At 40.6% G+C, this 14,139-nt stretch overlaps 1 protein-coding gene across 2 annotated transcripts in view; it reads left to right on the top strand.

Moving 5' to 3' along the window:
* gcgra (glucagon receptor a) overlaps positions 1 to 13,129 on the top strand; it is a 38,719-nt gene extending 25,590 nt beyond the window's left edge. The window contains exons 1-14 of one of the 2 annotated variants that reach the window (XM_038702404.1): positions 489 to 626; positions 1,807 to 1,956; positions 2,280 to 2,376; positions 3,799 to 3,906; positions 4,009 to 4,103; positions 4,330 to 4,424; positions 4,657 to 4,846; positions 5,978 to 6,137; positions 6,318 to 6,378; positions 7,026 to 7,095; positions 8,489 to 8,577; positions 8,677 to 8,821; positions 9,534 to 9,575; positions 9,665 to 13,129. In XM_038702404.1, coding sequence (XP_038558332.1) covers positions 1,903 to 1,956; positions 2,280 to 2,376; positions 3,799 to 3,906; positions 4,009 to 4,103; positions 4,330 to 4,424; positions 4,657 to 4,846; positions 5,978 to 6,137; positions 6,318 to 6,378; positions 7,026 to 7,095; positions 8,489 to 8,577; positions 8,677 to 8,821; positions 9,534 to 9,575; positions 9,665 to 10,021 — 1,563 coding nt within the window. In that variant the 5' untranslated portion in view covers positions 489 to 626; positions 1,807 to 1,902 and the 3' untranslated portion in view covers positions 10,022 to 13,129. Of the gene's footprint in view, positions 1 to 488; positions 627 to 1,806; positions 1,957 to 2,279; positions 2,377 to 3,798; positions 3,907 to 4,008; positions 4,104 to 4,329; positions 4,425 to 4,656; positions 4,847 to 5,977; positions 6,138 to 6,317; positions 6,379 to 7,025; positions 7,096 to 8,488; positions 8,578 to 8,676; positions 8,822 to 9,533; positions 9,576 to 9,664 lie in introns of those variants that run through there. The other variant, XM_038702401.1, reaches the window with a different exon arrangement.
* Positions 13,130 to 14,139: the final 1,010 nt, after the last annotated feature.

Raw genomic sequence — 14,139 nt, 5'->3', positions numbered from 1 at the left:
CTCTGATCTCATGGTCCAGTGTTCAGGAGACTTAAATTAGACTTATTTAAGATCAGTTAGAGATCTCTTGTTTTGATCAGAGTCAGACATAAATGAGATTTGATATGGTTGTGTCTCCTGAGATGAATTTGAGAAGTGGGAGAAAAGGCCTTTGGTCTCACTTTGGTATTAAAAGCAGCTCATTTGTGTCTAGGAGAAAAGAAGGAAACAACTTGGGTTGATAAGTCTTTTTGCTATTTTCAATTAGATATGGGGTTTCAGTGTTTTGGGGCGGCACGGTGGTCTGGTGGATGTGGCCTCACAGCAAGAAGGTTGCGGGTTCAAACCCTGGCCTTTCTGTGTGGAGTTCCGGCTTCCTCCCACCGTCCAAAGACATGCGGCCTAGGTTGATTGGTGACCCTAAATTTTCCTTAGGTGTGAGTGTGACTGGTTGTTTGTCTATGTGTGGCCCTGCGATGGACTGGCGACCTGTCCATGGTGTACCCCGCCCTTCACCTGATGTCAACTGGGATTGGCTCCAGCCCCTCCCGCTAGCCTGTGCACAGGATAAGCGGTTGACGATGGATGGATAGATGGACAGCAACTTTTTTGGAAAGAGGGTTGTACTTTGCTTCCATAGAAAAAAGGTATTTGGTCTCTTGCACTAAAGAGCTTCTTTTTCAATTCCCTTGCCCTGGTCTTGATGACTTTCCAGGCTGGTTCTTCGTGTTTCCAACTCTGAAACTTTGTAAGAAGTTTAGTTTTGTCCTTGACATGATGATGATCCACCAATGTAGAAGCCTTTAATGCTTGTAAATGATCCAAGTTACCTATGAATTTTTTATAACAGTTTCTGATGAAGCTAGTTGTCAATGTCAATGGTATCTAGTCACAAATATCCTTTATAAGGTAGTGAGAAGTGACTGCTTGCTTTGCACCCCCTGCATTTTACGCTATGGTGCATTGTGGAGCTGTATTATTAAGGAAACATTTGCAGATAATTCATCTGTATTGGCACTTAGCATTTAAGTACTCAGATCAGGATTGGTATTAAAAAGACATGACTTGGAAATCCTGTGTGTTGGAAATCTGCACACACAGGATCGTGTACATCTGTCACAACAGATTGTGCTGTTATCTCTTAAGCAATCGGTAAACAACATCCAGTAAACAAAAGAAATTTGTAACACAGCAGCACCAGTCCATCCGTTCTTCTTGCCACGAGACTGGAACAGAATGGAATTTGAAACGTTTTAGCCAAAAATGTTTCCATGGTCAAGGTGTTTTTTGCAGAAACGTTTCAGATTTCGTTCCGTTCTCCGGCTTCAACCAAATCAAGGGAGTTTGCGTCAATTGATACACAGGTAAGTGAAACACGTAAATCAAACACTGGGAGGCTTTAAGATGAAGGTGGACAGTAGCCAACTGTGAGTCATTGAACGAGTGTAGCTCTGCTGAGCCACAGCTATGTCACTGGTCCCATGCTCAATGTTTTGAACAGTCTAATTCTGGGTAGTCTATCTCAGCTGCATCGTACAGCTGTACACCTTGCTAACCGTGGCTATGCTTCGTGTAAATGAATGTCCAGGATGGAAATGTACTGGTCAGATTCACAATGGATTCCCCCCATATTAACTGAGCCTGTTCAGGATAAGTTACACTGACATATTCTCTTAATGTTACTTTTGTATGCCTTCAAATCTTGGTGTAATTGTAATGAGCCTTTTACTGTTTTGGTCCTCTTGCTCTGCACAGCCAAGTTGAGATGAGGTAATATTGAGTGTTTGCAATGAGCTTTGATGGATTGTTTGTCTCTGTGTCATCCAGGCAGTGTGGCGAGTGTAGATAAACCCCCCCTTATGAGGTGAAAACCCTTCCCCGTCCTGCAGTATTCCATCCCGGCAGCAACAGCAGCAATAAGGGATGTCACGGCTGTTCCTCCTTTTGTCAATGCTCATTCTCTACTGCAACATCCAGGTGGGTCCCGAGCGAGCACACACACACACACACACACACACACACACACACACACACACACACACACACACATTCAAATAGGCACATAAACATACCCCCCCCCCAATATATCCCCATTTTTGAGATGGCTTGTTTACAGCTACTGTATATATGAAGTGACCTATAACAAGTTTTCTAGTTAATGCACCAATTTTGGCTCCATGTTTTGTGTGAAGCCCACATTCGGACCATTGTTTTTGCCCGCCTGCATACACTACATCACAGATCTTCCTAGGGTACATATTTGTTGCATTTTGCTCTTATGTGCTCCACTATTACCGTAGGTGTCTCCGGCTGCTACTCTGGATAAGCTAAAGGAGAGTTGGAAATTGTACATGGAGGAGTGTGATCGAAACAATAGCCGGGATCCACCAAGCACTGGTGAGTGGAACATATTTTGACTCATTTTCAGTGTTCAAATCCGCAAATTTTTTTGGCCACCTGGGGGCAGCGGAAACAAGCCACAAACACACTGGCGTATTATCACCTTCTTGATTCCAGTTGATATAGTCCCTTGTTACCATTACACATACAGCAGATATGGAGCAACATAAAGCATTGTGGAGTGGTGTTTAAGGCCATCTGATGCCAGGGCGATACACAATCAGTAACTGCCCACTTCAACCCCAACAGTTCCAGTTTCATGGTACTGTAATTTCCCACGTTACACTCTGATGGCTGAAGTCCATGACTTGCATAGACCACTGACTGCTGCTGCCCCTCACTCTCAACAACACTGCCCCCAAGCCTTGGTGGCTTACATCAATCTCCAAAAGAAAGGCTTGCCAGAGTCTGTGTACCCCAACACCAGGACAGAAATTAACTTCTGGTTCAGTGAAACACCTGTTCCATACCAGGGCAAGTACTCATGTGAGCCACTGTTAAAATAAGATTGTTGATTTTATCTTTAACTACACAAAACTTGTAGGCATCAGGGTCACATTATTATCCAGAGAAACAACAAAGCACAACATTATAATAAACTAGTTATAATAAGCTTTATGTGCTCCAACAATATTTCCCATAAGGTAAATGTGAAAGATGCATTTCATATAATTTGCATTCACATTACAGAGAAAATCAGTATTTTGTAGTGCAGTGTAAAAAATGTAATGTAGTAGAGCAGGTAATGGTTAGGTCGCACCGTCACCAGACTATGGAGCGGTAGCAATTTCCACTCCCGTATAATCACTCTGCTTGCAGCCGCTCCCAGTTTTTTATTTGCTGCACCGCATACTCAGCTTTCTGCTCACGCTGAGAGAAAACGAGGTCCATCAACAGAGTGTTTAACTACAGGGCGAATGCAGCCCTTCAGTTGCATTACAGTCTGTTGTGTGAATAGAGACGGAGAACACTGACGATCTCAAAAAGGCCGCTTCCCTGCACACTGCACACAAAATCATACCACTCCGCATCACTCATATACCCTTCCTGTCACCCCATGAGAGCAAGAGCAAATTAGCAGGTGTAGAGGAGAAAGGACAGACCACTTTATTCACCTGGACATCCACCTGTGTACCATAAAAGCCAGCACAGTTTACAGAAGATGAAAGGTCTGGTATAAGCAGAAGGCCATCGATGGAGGACTTCGAATTCATATATTGAAGTCAAGCTGAAAGACCATGATGTGTATAGATGCCATAATGGCCACCAGTGGCCATCACATCAAAGACATGTTACTGTATTCTATGACTTAGACCAATCCAGGCCATAGATAGATTTTATGGCCATAGATAGATTTTATGGCCTGGAATTTTTACACACTATATCTAAAATCTCATATTTCATATTTTTTATTCCCAGGCCTTGTGTGCAACAGGACTTTTGACAATTATGCCTGTTGGCCTGATGGACTCCCCAACACAACTGTCAGTGTGTCGTGTCCGTGGTATCTGCCATGGTACCATAAAGGTAAGAGACATCTGGGTTAGCAGATGGACACTGTGTGGCAGTCATGTTGATGCAGAGTAAATCACAGAGTGTGTGCATGTCTGTGTGTGTGTGTGTGTGTAGTTCAGCACGGCATGTTGTATCAGGAATGTGATGCAAACGGCCAGTGGGTGACTACGAACAATACCAGCGAGTGCGACTCTAATGATCCAAGTCTGGTAAGAAATATCTCTCTTGTGATTCTTTCTGTAAAACTTAAGACTTAGAGAGAAAACAAAGAAGAAAATAGTAATATTTTGCTTGCATTAACAAATTTAAAGGGCACATATTAGATACAATGTCACTATTAAAACTAAAACAAACAATTGACCTGTCACATATCACACTCTCAAATAAAGCAAGCAAATCTAAAGGCCACGTGTTTGCATGTGTTTTCATTTGCAGGAGTACTATGGCCATATTCAGATCATGTATACAGTCGGCTATTCCTTATCACTGGTGGCTTTGGTGTTGGCGCTTGGCATCCTCATATTCTTCAGGTAACAATTATTTTCAGTTGAAATTGTGGTAAGCTAAGCTAACCAGCTACTGGCTGTAGCTTCATATTTACCGTACAGATTTAAGAGTGGCATCAATTTCCTCATCTAACTTGCAGTAAGAAATTGAATAACCACATTTCCCAAAGTCTCAAACCATTTCTTTAAATATAAAACTGGCTAGCAAATGCAGAATGATCACAGTGAAAAACCATTGCTGTCTCTCATTCATCAGGAAACTGCACTGCATGAGGAACAACATCCACATGAATCTGTTTGCCTCCTTCATCCTGCGAGCGCTGTCCATCCTCATCAAAGACGCTCTGTTGGAGGCCAACATCACATCGCAGGACCTTAGCAGAGACCAGGAGCAGGGATTCCCCCAGGCATCAATGCCTCCAGTGGAACTGCTGGTCAACAATGAGGTCTGTGGTGATCTGAATAGTCACAAATGAGACTTCCAGTGCACAGTAGATCATATGCAGAGGATAACAATCCTGTTCAAATGTTTTTCATCATACTAAATGTTGTCTCTGCTGTAAAGTCATTTCCTCCTTCACTTTCTTCTGTGTCTTAACAAAAAGTAAAAGGTGTAAAAGGTTAAAGGTCATAGTTGGCATTCAGCCTTTTTGTTATAATACCATACATTTTGAAATACTTAATTTTGCTTTATTGCATTTAGTGTTTTGGTGGATATTGAAAATGATTACTTAAATTTGATTACACTGTCTTAAATACTTCATGCTTTGTCTTTTTTTTTAGCTGTTAATGACGAAATGAGGTCTACTAAACCTTAACTATATTTTGAGATATTAGGGGGAGAGTTTTGAAATTTTAAAAGCTGAAATGTAATGGTTAACCTTCCTCCCAAATGAAGGATTTTTTTTACAGTCCCAAAGAATTTGCAACAGTGGCAAACAAGAAACCACTCACAGCTGCACAATCCTGCCAACTGGTGTCTTATAATAATCTTAATATTAAAAATATTTGATCTGCAACTAGACAAGGGTCTGCATCAAATTACTCAATATCATGCTGATTATCTGATGCAGCCATTCTGTTTGTATACCCTATAAATAATGTACATAATAAAACACAAAACTACCCATATGAAAGGCGGTACAAACAATATGAGCGGAATATGTGCTGCTATAATTATGGTTTGTATAAAAGTACAGTAACTCTGTAAATAAATTGGCAGAAGTAGTTGTATGTGTAGAAAGTACTAATGGTAATCATGTGAAGGGGGTAATGACAGCTACAAAGATAATTATAGCAGGTAATTATCCATAAAAGGGGTGAGGGTCAACAATATGGGTTGATGAAGAGCGCTTGTGTTTGTGTGCTGTGTTAGGTTCACAGCTGGATGAGACTAGGGGTTGAAGTTGCTGCTGTTGTGCAATCTCACGGCTGTCTGTGCAAAGCCTGATTCAGAAGGTGCTCCCATCAGCTGCAGCACTGATTTCACACCGCTCGCAACTAAACAATGTTTAACATTAGAGGGCTTGATATTTAAAAAAATAAATAAATAAAACCCCACTGCTGTCGTTTTGCAGACAACAGTTAGCTGTCGCATCGCGGTGGTGATGATGCAGTACAGCATCATGGCCAACAGCTACTGGCTGCTGGTGGAAGGCATCTACCTCCACAACCTCCTGGTCATCACAGTGTTTACAGAGAGGAACTACTTCAAAATCTACCTGTGCATCGGCTGGGGTGAGCTGGTCTGTCGGGTGTCTGTGTTTGTGTGTGTCTACAAGTTAGGGGATGCAAGGTAATTATGTGCGGTATGATGTGGTGCATGAAAGGAAATTAAATCAGAGCAAATATAAAAGGCTATTAAACTGGTGTATGAAATGATTGTTTTGCATTTAGACAGCTTTCATTTCTTTACAGGTACCCCGTTAATATTCCTTGTGCCATGGGTTGTAGCTAAATACCTATATGAAAATCAAGAGTAAGTTCCCACTGTGTTCTCCCTCTCTCTCTCTTTCTGTATTTCCCTCACTAGTTGCAATCAGACTGAGACAAACATTTTAGTTCATTCATATTGATTCCACACTCAGAACAGCACCTCATATGAGAAAAAAAGTTGGCAGATGGTCTTTCTACAAAACATGTGTGTGTTGATACTCAGCAGCTCACGGTCAGTCACGCGAGGAGCTGGCTGCAATTAAACATTTCACACAGACACATTTTATCTTCTGCAGGATGCCAAATATGGAAAGAGGTCAGAATAGCAGTCATGTTGGCATGTTTTCAATATTTCATGCTAAAATTCAGCACCCAAACTTTATTATGCAATCTGTTAGGGTCGAGCATACACACATCAGGAGCAAACAGGGGTGAAAGGGTTTTTAAGGCAGGACTTTATAAACCACCGACACATTGTATGGTTATGTAATTCATTAAAAACCCATGATGGGCCATCAGTCTCCCACATTTCATCAGCCAGGGAGAGGAAAGCTTTCTGCTGTTGCAGGAGTTGCAAAGCAGTGTAATGAAATGTGTTGAGTGAAATGAGTGAATGTTGTTTGAAAGCATGTGAGGTATTTTTGGTTGTCTCTAACTGGTCTTTCTTTCAATTCTTCTTCTTCTTTTCAGATGCTGGGGCCAAAATATAAACATGAATTACTGGTGGATCATCCGTTCCCCGATACTACTGGCAGTTGTGGTAATTTAGCCTTTCACCATGTTATGTTGCTGTCTCCTAATTTTTTTGACTATTACATTCCCTCCCTTCCCATGCTGTGACCAGGGCCTTTATTGTAGGTGTTCTCTACAAAGGTCAGTTCTGAGCTTTTACAAAAGTCAGATTTGTCATGGCTCTTATGTCACGCCAGTTACACAGACTTCCAGGTGTTTTCCATGCATTAATCCTGTCCTGCTAAGTGGACTGTATCCCACAGGAATTCCTGTGTTTGAGTTGTCACAGGGACGGGCGCGCTGGCTCCGATTTCAGTGCTTCCCCTTTATCCTGATAAAGAAATGCTCAAGTTCAGAAGTCTAAAACTACAGTCGGTAGAAAACACGTGTGTGTGTGTGTGTGTGTGTGTGTCACATTTTTGCGTGGGCTTGACTACCCACGCAAGAATGTAATTTTGCTTTTGAGATAATTCATCAAACATCAAAGTTTATGTAAATATGTAATAACACACATGTATATAGATGCTGTACAGAATCCACAGTGTGCTTTTAATTTTGCTAGAGGTTATATCTGGGGTTTAGTCACCTTGCAGTTGTACTGTACTCATATATTATTTTCCCATTATACATAATTTATTATGACCTTTATATACATTCCTTTATATACTAATAAATTCATCAAAGTGGTACATACATACTGGTCTGATGTTGGGTTGAAATTATATTTATTGTTTGTGCTTTATTACCATGTTCTTTGGCTTGTAACTTTTGCTTCATTTCAGCAAATTTACCTACCTGCAAAAATTGCCTTGTATGTATAATAACCAGTTAATTCCTGGACAATAACTGCATGTACAAATTAGGTCCAGCTTCACATTCTTCTTCCAAAAAGCTGCAAATTAACAACATAGTTGTAATCAAAAAGGTCACATCATAAGTGATTTTCATCCGATGGACACCCACCGTTTTGTGAAATACCAGCTGCTGTGAAAGGGTTCCCCTATAACAATGTGCTTCTGCTGTGTGTGTGTGTGTGTGTGTGTGTGTGTGTGTGTGTTTGTGTGTGTGTAATAATGTTAAAGGGGCGGTTCACTCAAATCACAAAAAAACATGTTTTGTACTTAAAAGTACAAAGTAGAAAGGTAGAAAGGTTTGGAGGCTTGAAGTGGGTTGATTATGCTGTGTTTCTGGAAAGCCACATTGCTGTAGAGTTTATCAAATGTAATTTTTCAATTTCATACACCTCCATTGTTTTGGGGTGGCAAGTGAAGTTTCAGCTGGGCAGCGTCTCAAAACCTTGCACATAATACCAAAATATTTACATGACAGCACATCACTGTGTGTAGGTGAGAAAATATGACCCTTCAAGATCTGTTTGTTATGCAGTCCAAACCATCAACCGGTGTCTCTGTCTTTCACAGATCAACTTCCTTATCTTTATCCATATTATCAAAATTCTTGTGTCAAAACTTCGAGCGCACCAAATGAGATACACAGATTACAAATTCAGGTGAGATCAAACGTTGAAGCAGATTTTCACTTAACATAATTATTCTCTCTACTTATTCTGTGCTTTCTGCCTCTTTGTCTCTCATCCCCTCCATCTCAGGTTGGCTAAGTCGACTCTAACCCTGATCCCTCTGCTGGGTATCCATCAGGTGGTCTTTATCTTTGTGACAGACGAGTCCACCAAGGCCACTATCGGTCTACGGCTTGCCAAGCTCTTCATCGACCTCTTCTTTTCCTCCTTCCAGGTTGGACTCGCTTGAGCCAAAGCATCTATTATTTCTTTCACAAACAAAGGGTAGGGTAGGGAGATAAAGAGGTAAGACATGCCTAAATTGGAAAAAAACAGAATGTTTAAAGCATGGTCTTTGTTCACATGTTTGAGTCAATCTTAACTTAAAAAGATAAAGTAGAAGTGAGAATTACATTTATCTCCTAATCAAATCCATATCTCAAATTCATGCTGTACTAAATTAACAGCAAAACACAGAGGTAGTTCTTTCATCTTGTCAAAGTGCCATTCCAGGAGGGATTACATTAACGAAATGTGCTGTCTGCCCTGGTAACTGGCTGTGTCACACTGTGACTTAATGATGGTGACCTTTTTTCTACGGGGACAAAGATGTCAAGATAACAGGCATCCACCAGGGGACTTGCCTCGATTAAGAGAGTGATAGAGAGAGGTTGCACTAAGATTCCCAATGTCAAAGACCACAAGTGCGGCCATAAGACTTTCAGTTTAAGACAGAAGAAACTCTAATGGGCATGTGATGTGCACTGAGTGGTTTAGTCTTAGGGCAAAAAACTGCACCATTTAACTAAAAAGGTTCACGTGGCATCTGAGTCGTGTTTTCTAATCTGTAAACAATGGCTTGTCAAAATAATGTGTGAGTTAACATTGTAGCTGTGATGAGTCAATTTAGGGGACTGACTCAATATTGGTTGTCTCTGTCTCCACAGGGTCTCTTGGTGGCCATCTTGTACTGCTTTGTCAACAAAGAAGTGAGTCTCCTCAACACTTAGGTCAATCCCAGACTTTTCTCCCCTCATCACATAAAAAACATCTACTAGCTTCTCCATCCTCTCCTCAGGTGCAGTCTGAGATCCTGAAGAAGTGGAAGCGCTGGAAGCTAGGGCGGAACATCGAGGAGGAATACCGCCACACCTACAGCAATACCCCCAACACCAAGACAGCCAGCCTGATGAACCATGTGTCTCGACTGTCTCATCTCCCAGACATCACCAAAAACTCTGCCCCGGTCAGCAGCCCTGAGGAGAGGCATATGCTTGTGGCTGGATGCCACAATGGTATGGTCCACAGTAAGGAGGCAGGCCAGTGTGCATCTCCACGGCACGAGGGAACCATCAGCAACTGTACCCTAGTGGAGGACATCAGCCTTACTGACAAGGCGCAGGGTTATGAGGGTCAGAGGGAGAGTCACCTGTAAAAGCCACTGGTAACAAGAACTTCATGAAGAACGTTGGAAGGTCTTGAGCCCTCATCTGGCTCTGAAATACTGCCCTGGGTGTCTGTGAAGAGCAGTCGTTGCCCAGAGATCAGTGACACTGGGAGACTGAGCGGCATTTAGCCCTCTCCACAGGCTGAGAATGGAGAATAATACAGCACATCCACGCTGAGATGTTTAATCTGCTGTGAGCCTTGTGAATGGATTTCTGTTGATGTTTGTCAGACATTGTGAAAGAAAATTCTGCATGTTGAAAAATGTGACAACAGCATCAAAGCAGACAAGCCATGTAAAAAAAAACCCTCAAATAGCATCAACGGAAGCAAAACAAGAGAAACAACAACAGCAACAACAAAAGACACAGGATCCTTGCTTGGTCCTTGCTTTAATTTGTGCTGTGTGTCTGTGTGTATTTTGTGGTAGCCTACTTGAGGTTAAAGACAAAATGGACATTGAACTGCATACACAAAGAAGACCAAACAAGTTGACAGGGAACAGAGGAAAATTCTTCTCTTTTTTTTTGCATTGCTCTGATTTCTGTAAATGGTTTCTTGTCTATACTGACTTTGATCAAAATGTACAGAAAAAAAAGACTGTTGACTGTACCTCTTACCCCATTGGAAATTGGCAGCTGCTCTCGCCAGGTCAGTCCTGGCTTACATATAGGCATTAAAACATGTCAAGAGATGGGATGGGATGAGTTATGAATAAGCTAATAGTATCATCGCTTGACTTACTTCAGGAGTCAGATCAGTCTCAATATTAATGAATGCAAACAGAAGGATTCACAAATGTATTTCATGTTTTATATATTAATGACTCTACAAAAACATTTTTCAGTGCACACAAAAATATGTATTGTTGTATATATATAAATGTAAAATAAATCCACACATAAGAAAACCGTTGAACCTGCATTTACAACCTGCTTCACTTCTTTTTTTGTGTGGTTTGTTGAGATTGCCCTGCCGTGGCTCGATTCAAAAATGGATTTTGTTCCTTTCACTTGCCTTTGTGAATCGACAGATCCACAGTTTGTAAATGCTGGTTCAGCAGTTTATATATAAATGCATCAACGCCCAAATATGTTATGATTAAAATTGCAAATACTTTTAAATCCATGTCCAATCCATGTATTTTTGGACTTCATTTATATTTATTTAAAACAAGAAGTTTTTGTGTGTGCATCAGCAATACATTTGTTAACCTCATATGTACATTATATTTGTTAATTTGTTTTACATTTATATATAATGAGAAATATTTTTTAAGAAATTCATTTACATATATATATATCCCAAAATACATCTGTGTGCATTCATTAATATTATGACTGATCCGACTCCATAGTTGAGGGCTACAGCTGTGCCAGGTGTGTTTTCAAGGGGAATAGTTGCAATTCTGTGCCATTAAATATGTTTTCTTTTCCCTTAGCCATCTAGATGTTGTCTTACTCATGCCTTGGCATACTTTCTAAACTTTGACACAGTAGTGCACTCGGAGATTTAAGCTGATAGGGGAACTCAGAAATCACTCAAATCAAGGACAGAAATACACAAAGTATGACTCCAACACTGTGACTCTAAAGAACATGTCATCTCTGGTTACAAGGGTGTTTTTGCGATGTTAAATATAGGCTGCCATGCATGTATATGGCGCAGATTTAGTGAGCTTAAGTAAGAAGATGGGTGAATCATTCGCCGAGGATGCGTGCTGTACAATGGCATCACATCAGTATCTCCACTGTGCAAAGGGCAAAAAGTCAGAAAGCATGTGCTAATGACTGCATGCACCCAGTTACTCTACATACGTGTTTATTATTCAGCCTTATCCTGTGTCTGCAGGGGCTGTGGACACTAAGAACAAAACTCGCCCTTAAAGTAGAACAAAACCTCTCCAGTAAGCATTCTAGTCTATTGCAGTGGTACATTTGCTTCTGAATACATTGCATTTATTTTTTAAGAAGGGATGCCTCCTGCACAGCATTCATTCAGTTGCTAAACATTTTCCCAGAATGAACTCAACTTGACCTAGTATGTATGACTATTTGCACAATGTTAATTTATAATTGGTAAATACTGTATGTATCTATGTGTTTATACAGGTGATTTATTTGATTGCTCTCAATATATTTCATGGCATGTCTGTGTGAGTGTGTAAAAGTATATTTTCAGGTTTGTATGAATGTGTGTAGTTTTAGTATTCCATATTTGTGGATTTTTTAAAGTAGGATGAATAATTGTCAACCATAAATGCGATGGGTTGATATAAACCAGTGCAGAAGTGAGAGGTCATGAGTAAGTCCCACTACAGCATATACAATATCGCACCACATGACATTCCCAGAAGTCACGCCTATATAAGGCATAAGGAAGACACAGCACTGTATTTTATTGTGAGAGCTCCTCAGTGTGATTTTGTAGTTCAGAGCTAAATTAGAGCCCACCAGCGACATGTTTGTCGTTTAGATAATAGCTCTATACATTTACTCTTCAGCCAGGTGCTGGTGTTTTCGGTATAAAGAAATTGCAGGCTGAGGCTATTTTTCATCAGCGTCTGCTGAGGACTGCAATAGAGCAGGTACATATCCAATACTGAGAATTAAGCATAACACACACACTGGCACTGCTGTTGCTCAGAGGTGAATTTGCAGTGTTTTTCTTGTTTTGCAGAGCAGGAAAAATGTTTGTATACTGACATAGTAACAGAAGACTGTCGTGCACTTTGAGTAAAGTAGTATTCAGAAGAGTATATTACTATGGTCAAAGTTTATTGCTAATTTTATTTCAAGTAATACCTGTATTTTAAACTGTGACCATACCCATGTATGTTTTTTCAAGTCAGCAGCTTGGGTCACTCCACTTTCTGGACCAACGTGGTTCTGTCTGAATGTATTCTTAAAAAGGCCCAAATCACTATGTTCCTTTTATTTTCTCTTAAAGGTGGTTATGTACAGTACATTGGCTGTGGGGGAGCTAATGAGTAAAAATTGACTGTGTTCAGGTGTACACAGTTCATCATATATTGTGTCTGCTTATCAAACTTTGTCCAAATAATGAAAGAATAAATTACCATGTATGTCAAAGAAGATTTTAACTGTGTTTTTTGTATTGATGAACAGTCATAATGTTAAAATAATCGACAGTTTTAGCTTGTTGGTGATGTAGGCTGCAGTGGCTAGCAGGCCGTCCTTCTGGCTAGCTGAATGCCAGGTTAGCTTAAAGAGGTGAGTATTGATTCTAGCCAGGGATTAGGTCCTATTTGACAGCACACACTGTTTCTTACTTTGGTCATAAGTGTCGTAAGTCATTGTGTAGGTCAGCACTCACTGACTTCTTAAAACCATTCAGTTTCAACTTACCTCGTTTAAGATGCCAGTATACTCCATCAGAACTGCTTGTCATAAGCTGGAAACCCCCTCCCCACACACCTTTCCAACGTCAGAATTAAGAGGCCTGTGTCCGACTATTTTTTAACTTTATGAAACCACCAATCTGATATAGACACTGACCTCACGCCGTGATTGCTCAGGCATGTGGAGGTGAGAAAGGAGCTAGGGTTTCCTACATATGACGGCAGGTTTTTCACCCTGCCTTGGCCATTGCGAAAATATAAACACGTCATACAAACTAGTTCTACAGTGGTTTCACTCTTACTTGAAAGATAGAACCTTTTCTGTTAACACTGGTAACATTTCCTCTTCTTCAGCAGCAATTAAATGCGGAGTACCTCAAGGTTCAATCCTGGGGCCAATCTTATTTTCTTTGAATATGCTCCCCTTGGGCTCCATTCGCCGTAAACATAATATACTGTATTATACCACTGCTATGCTGATGATACACAGCTGTACGTACCTCTGAAGCAAGGTGATTCAAAGTCCTTACAGTCCATTTCCAACTGTCTAAATGATATTAAGCATTGGATGGCAATAAACTTCCTCCAACTAAATGAAAACAACACAGAAGTAATATTATTTGGTTCCCCTAACTCAATTGAGGAATTATCAAAAAATCTGGGCCCCCTGTCCATTAATGTACAACCCTTTGCTAGGAATTTAGGGGTTATCTTTCTTTTTTCATTTAAGGACCATAGCTAAACTC

This window comes from Micropterus salmoides, unplaced genomic scaffold (assembly GCF_014851395.1).
Source record: "Micropterus salmoides isolate LMB-PRFRI ecotype aquatic unplaced genomic scaffold, ASM1485139v1 Ms_hic_scaffold_10, whole genome shotgun sequence".
Lineage (NCBI taxonomy): Eukaryota > Metazoa > Chordata > Actinopteri > Centrarchiformes > Centrarchidae > Micropterus > Micropterus salmoides.
This window is presented reverse-complemented; position numbering and strand designations above follow the sequence as displayed.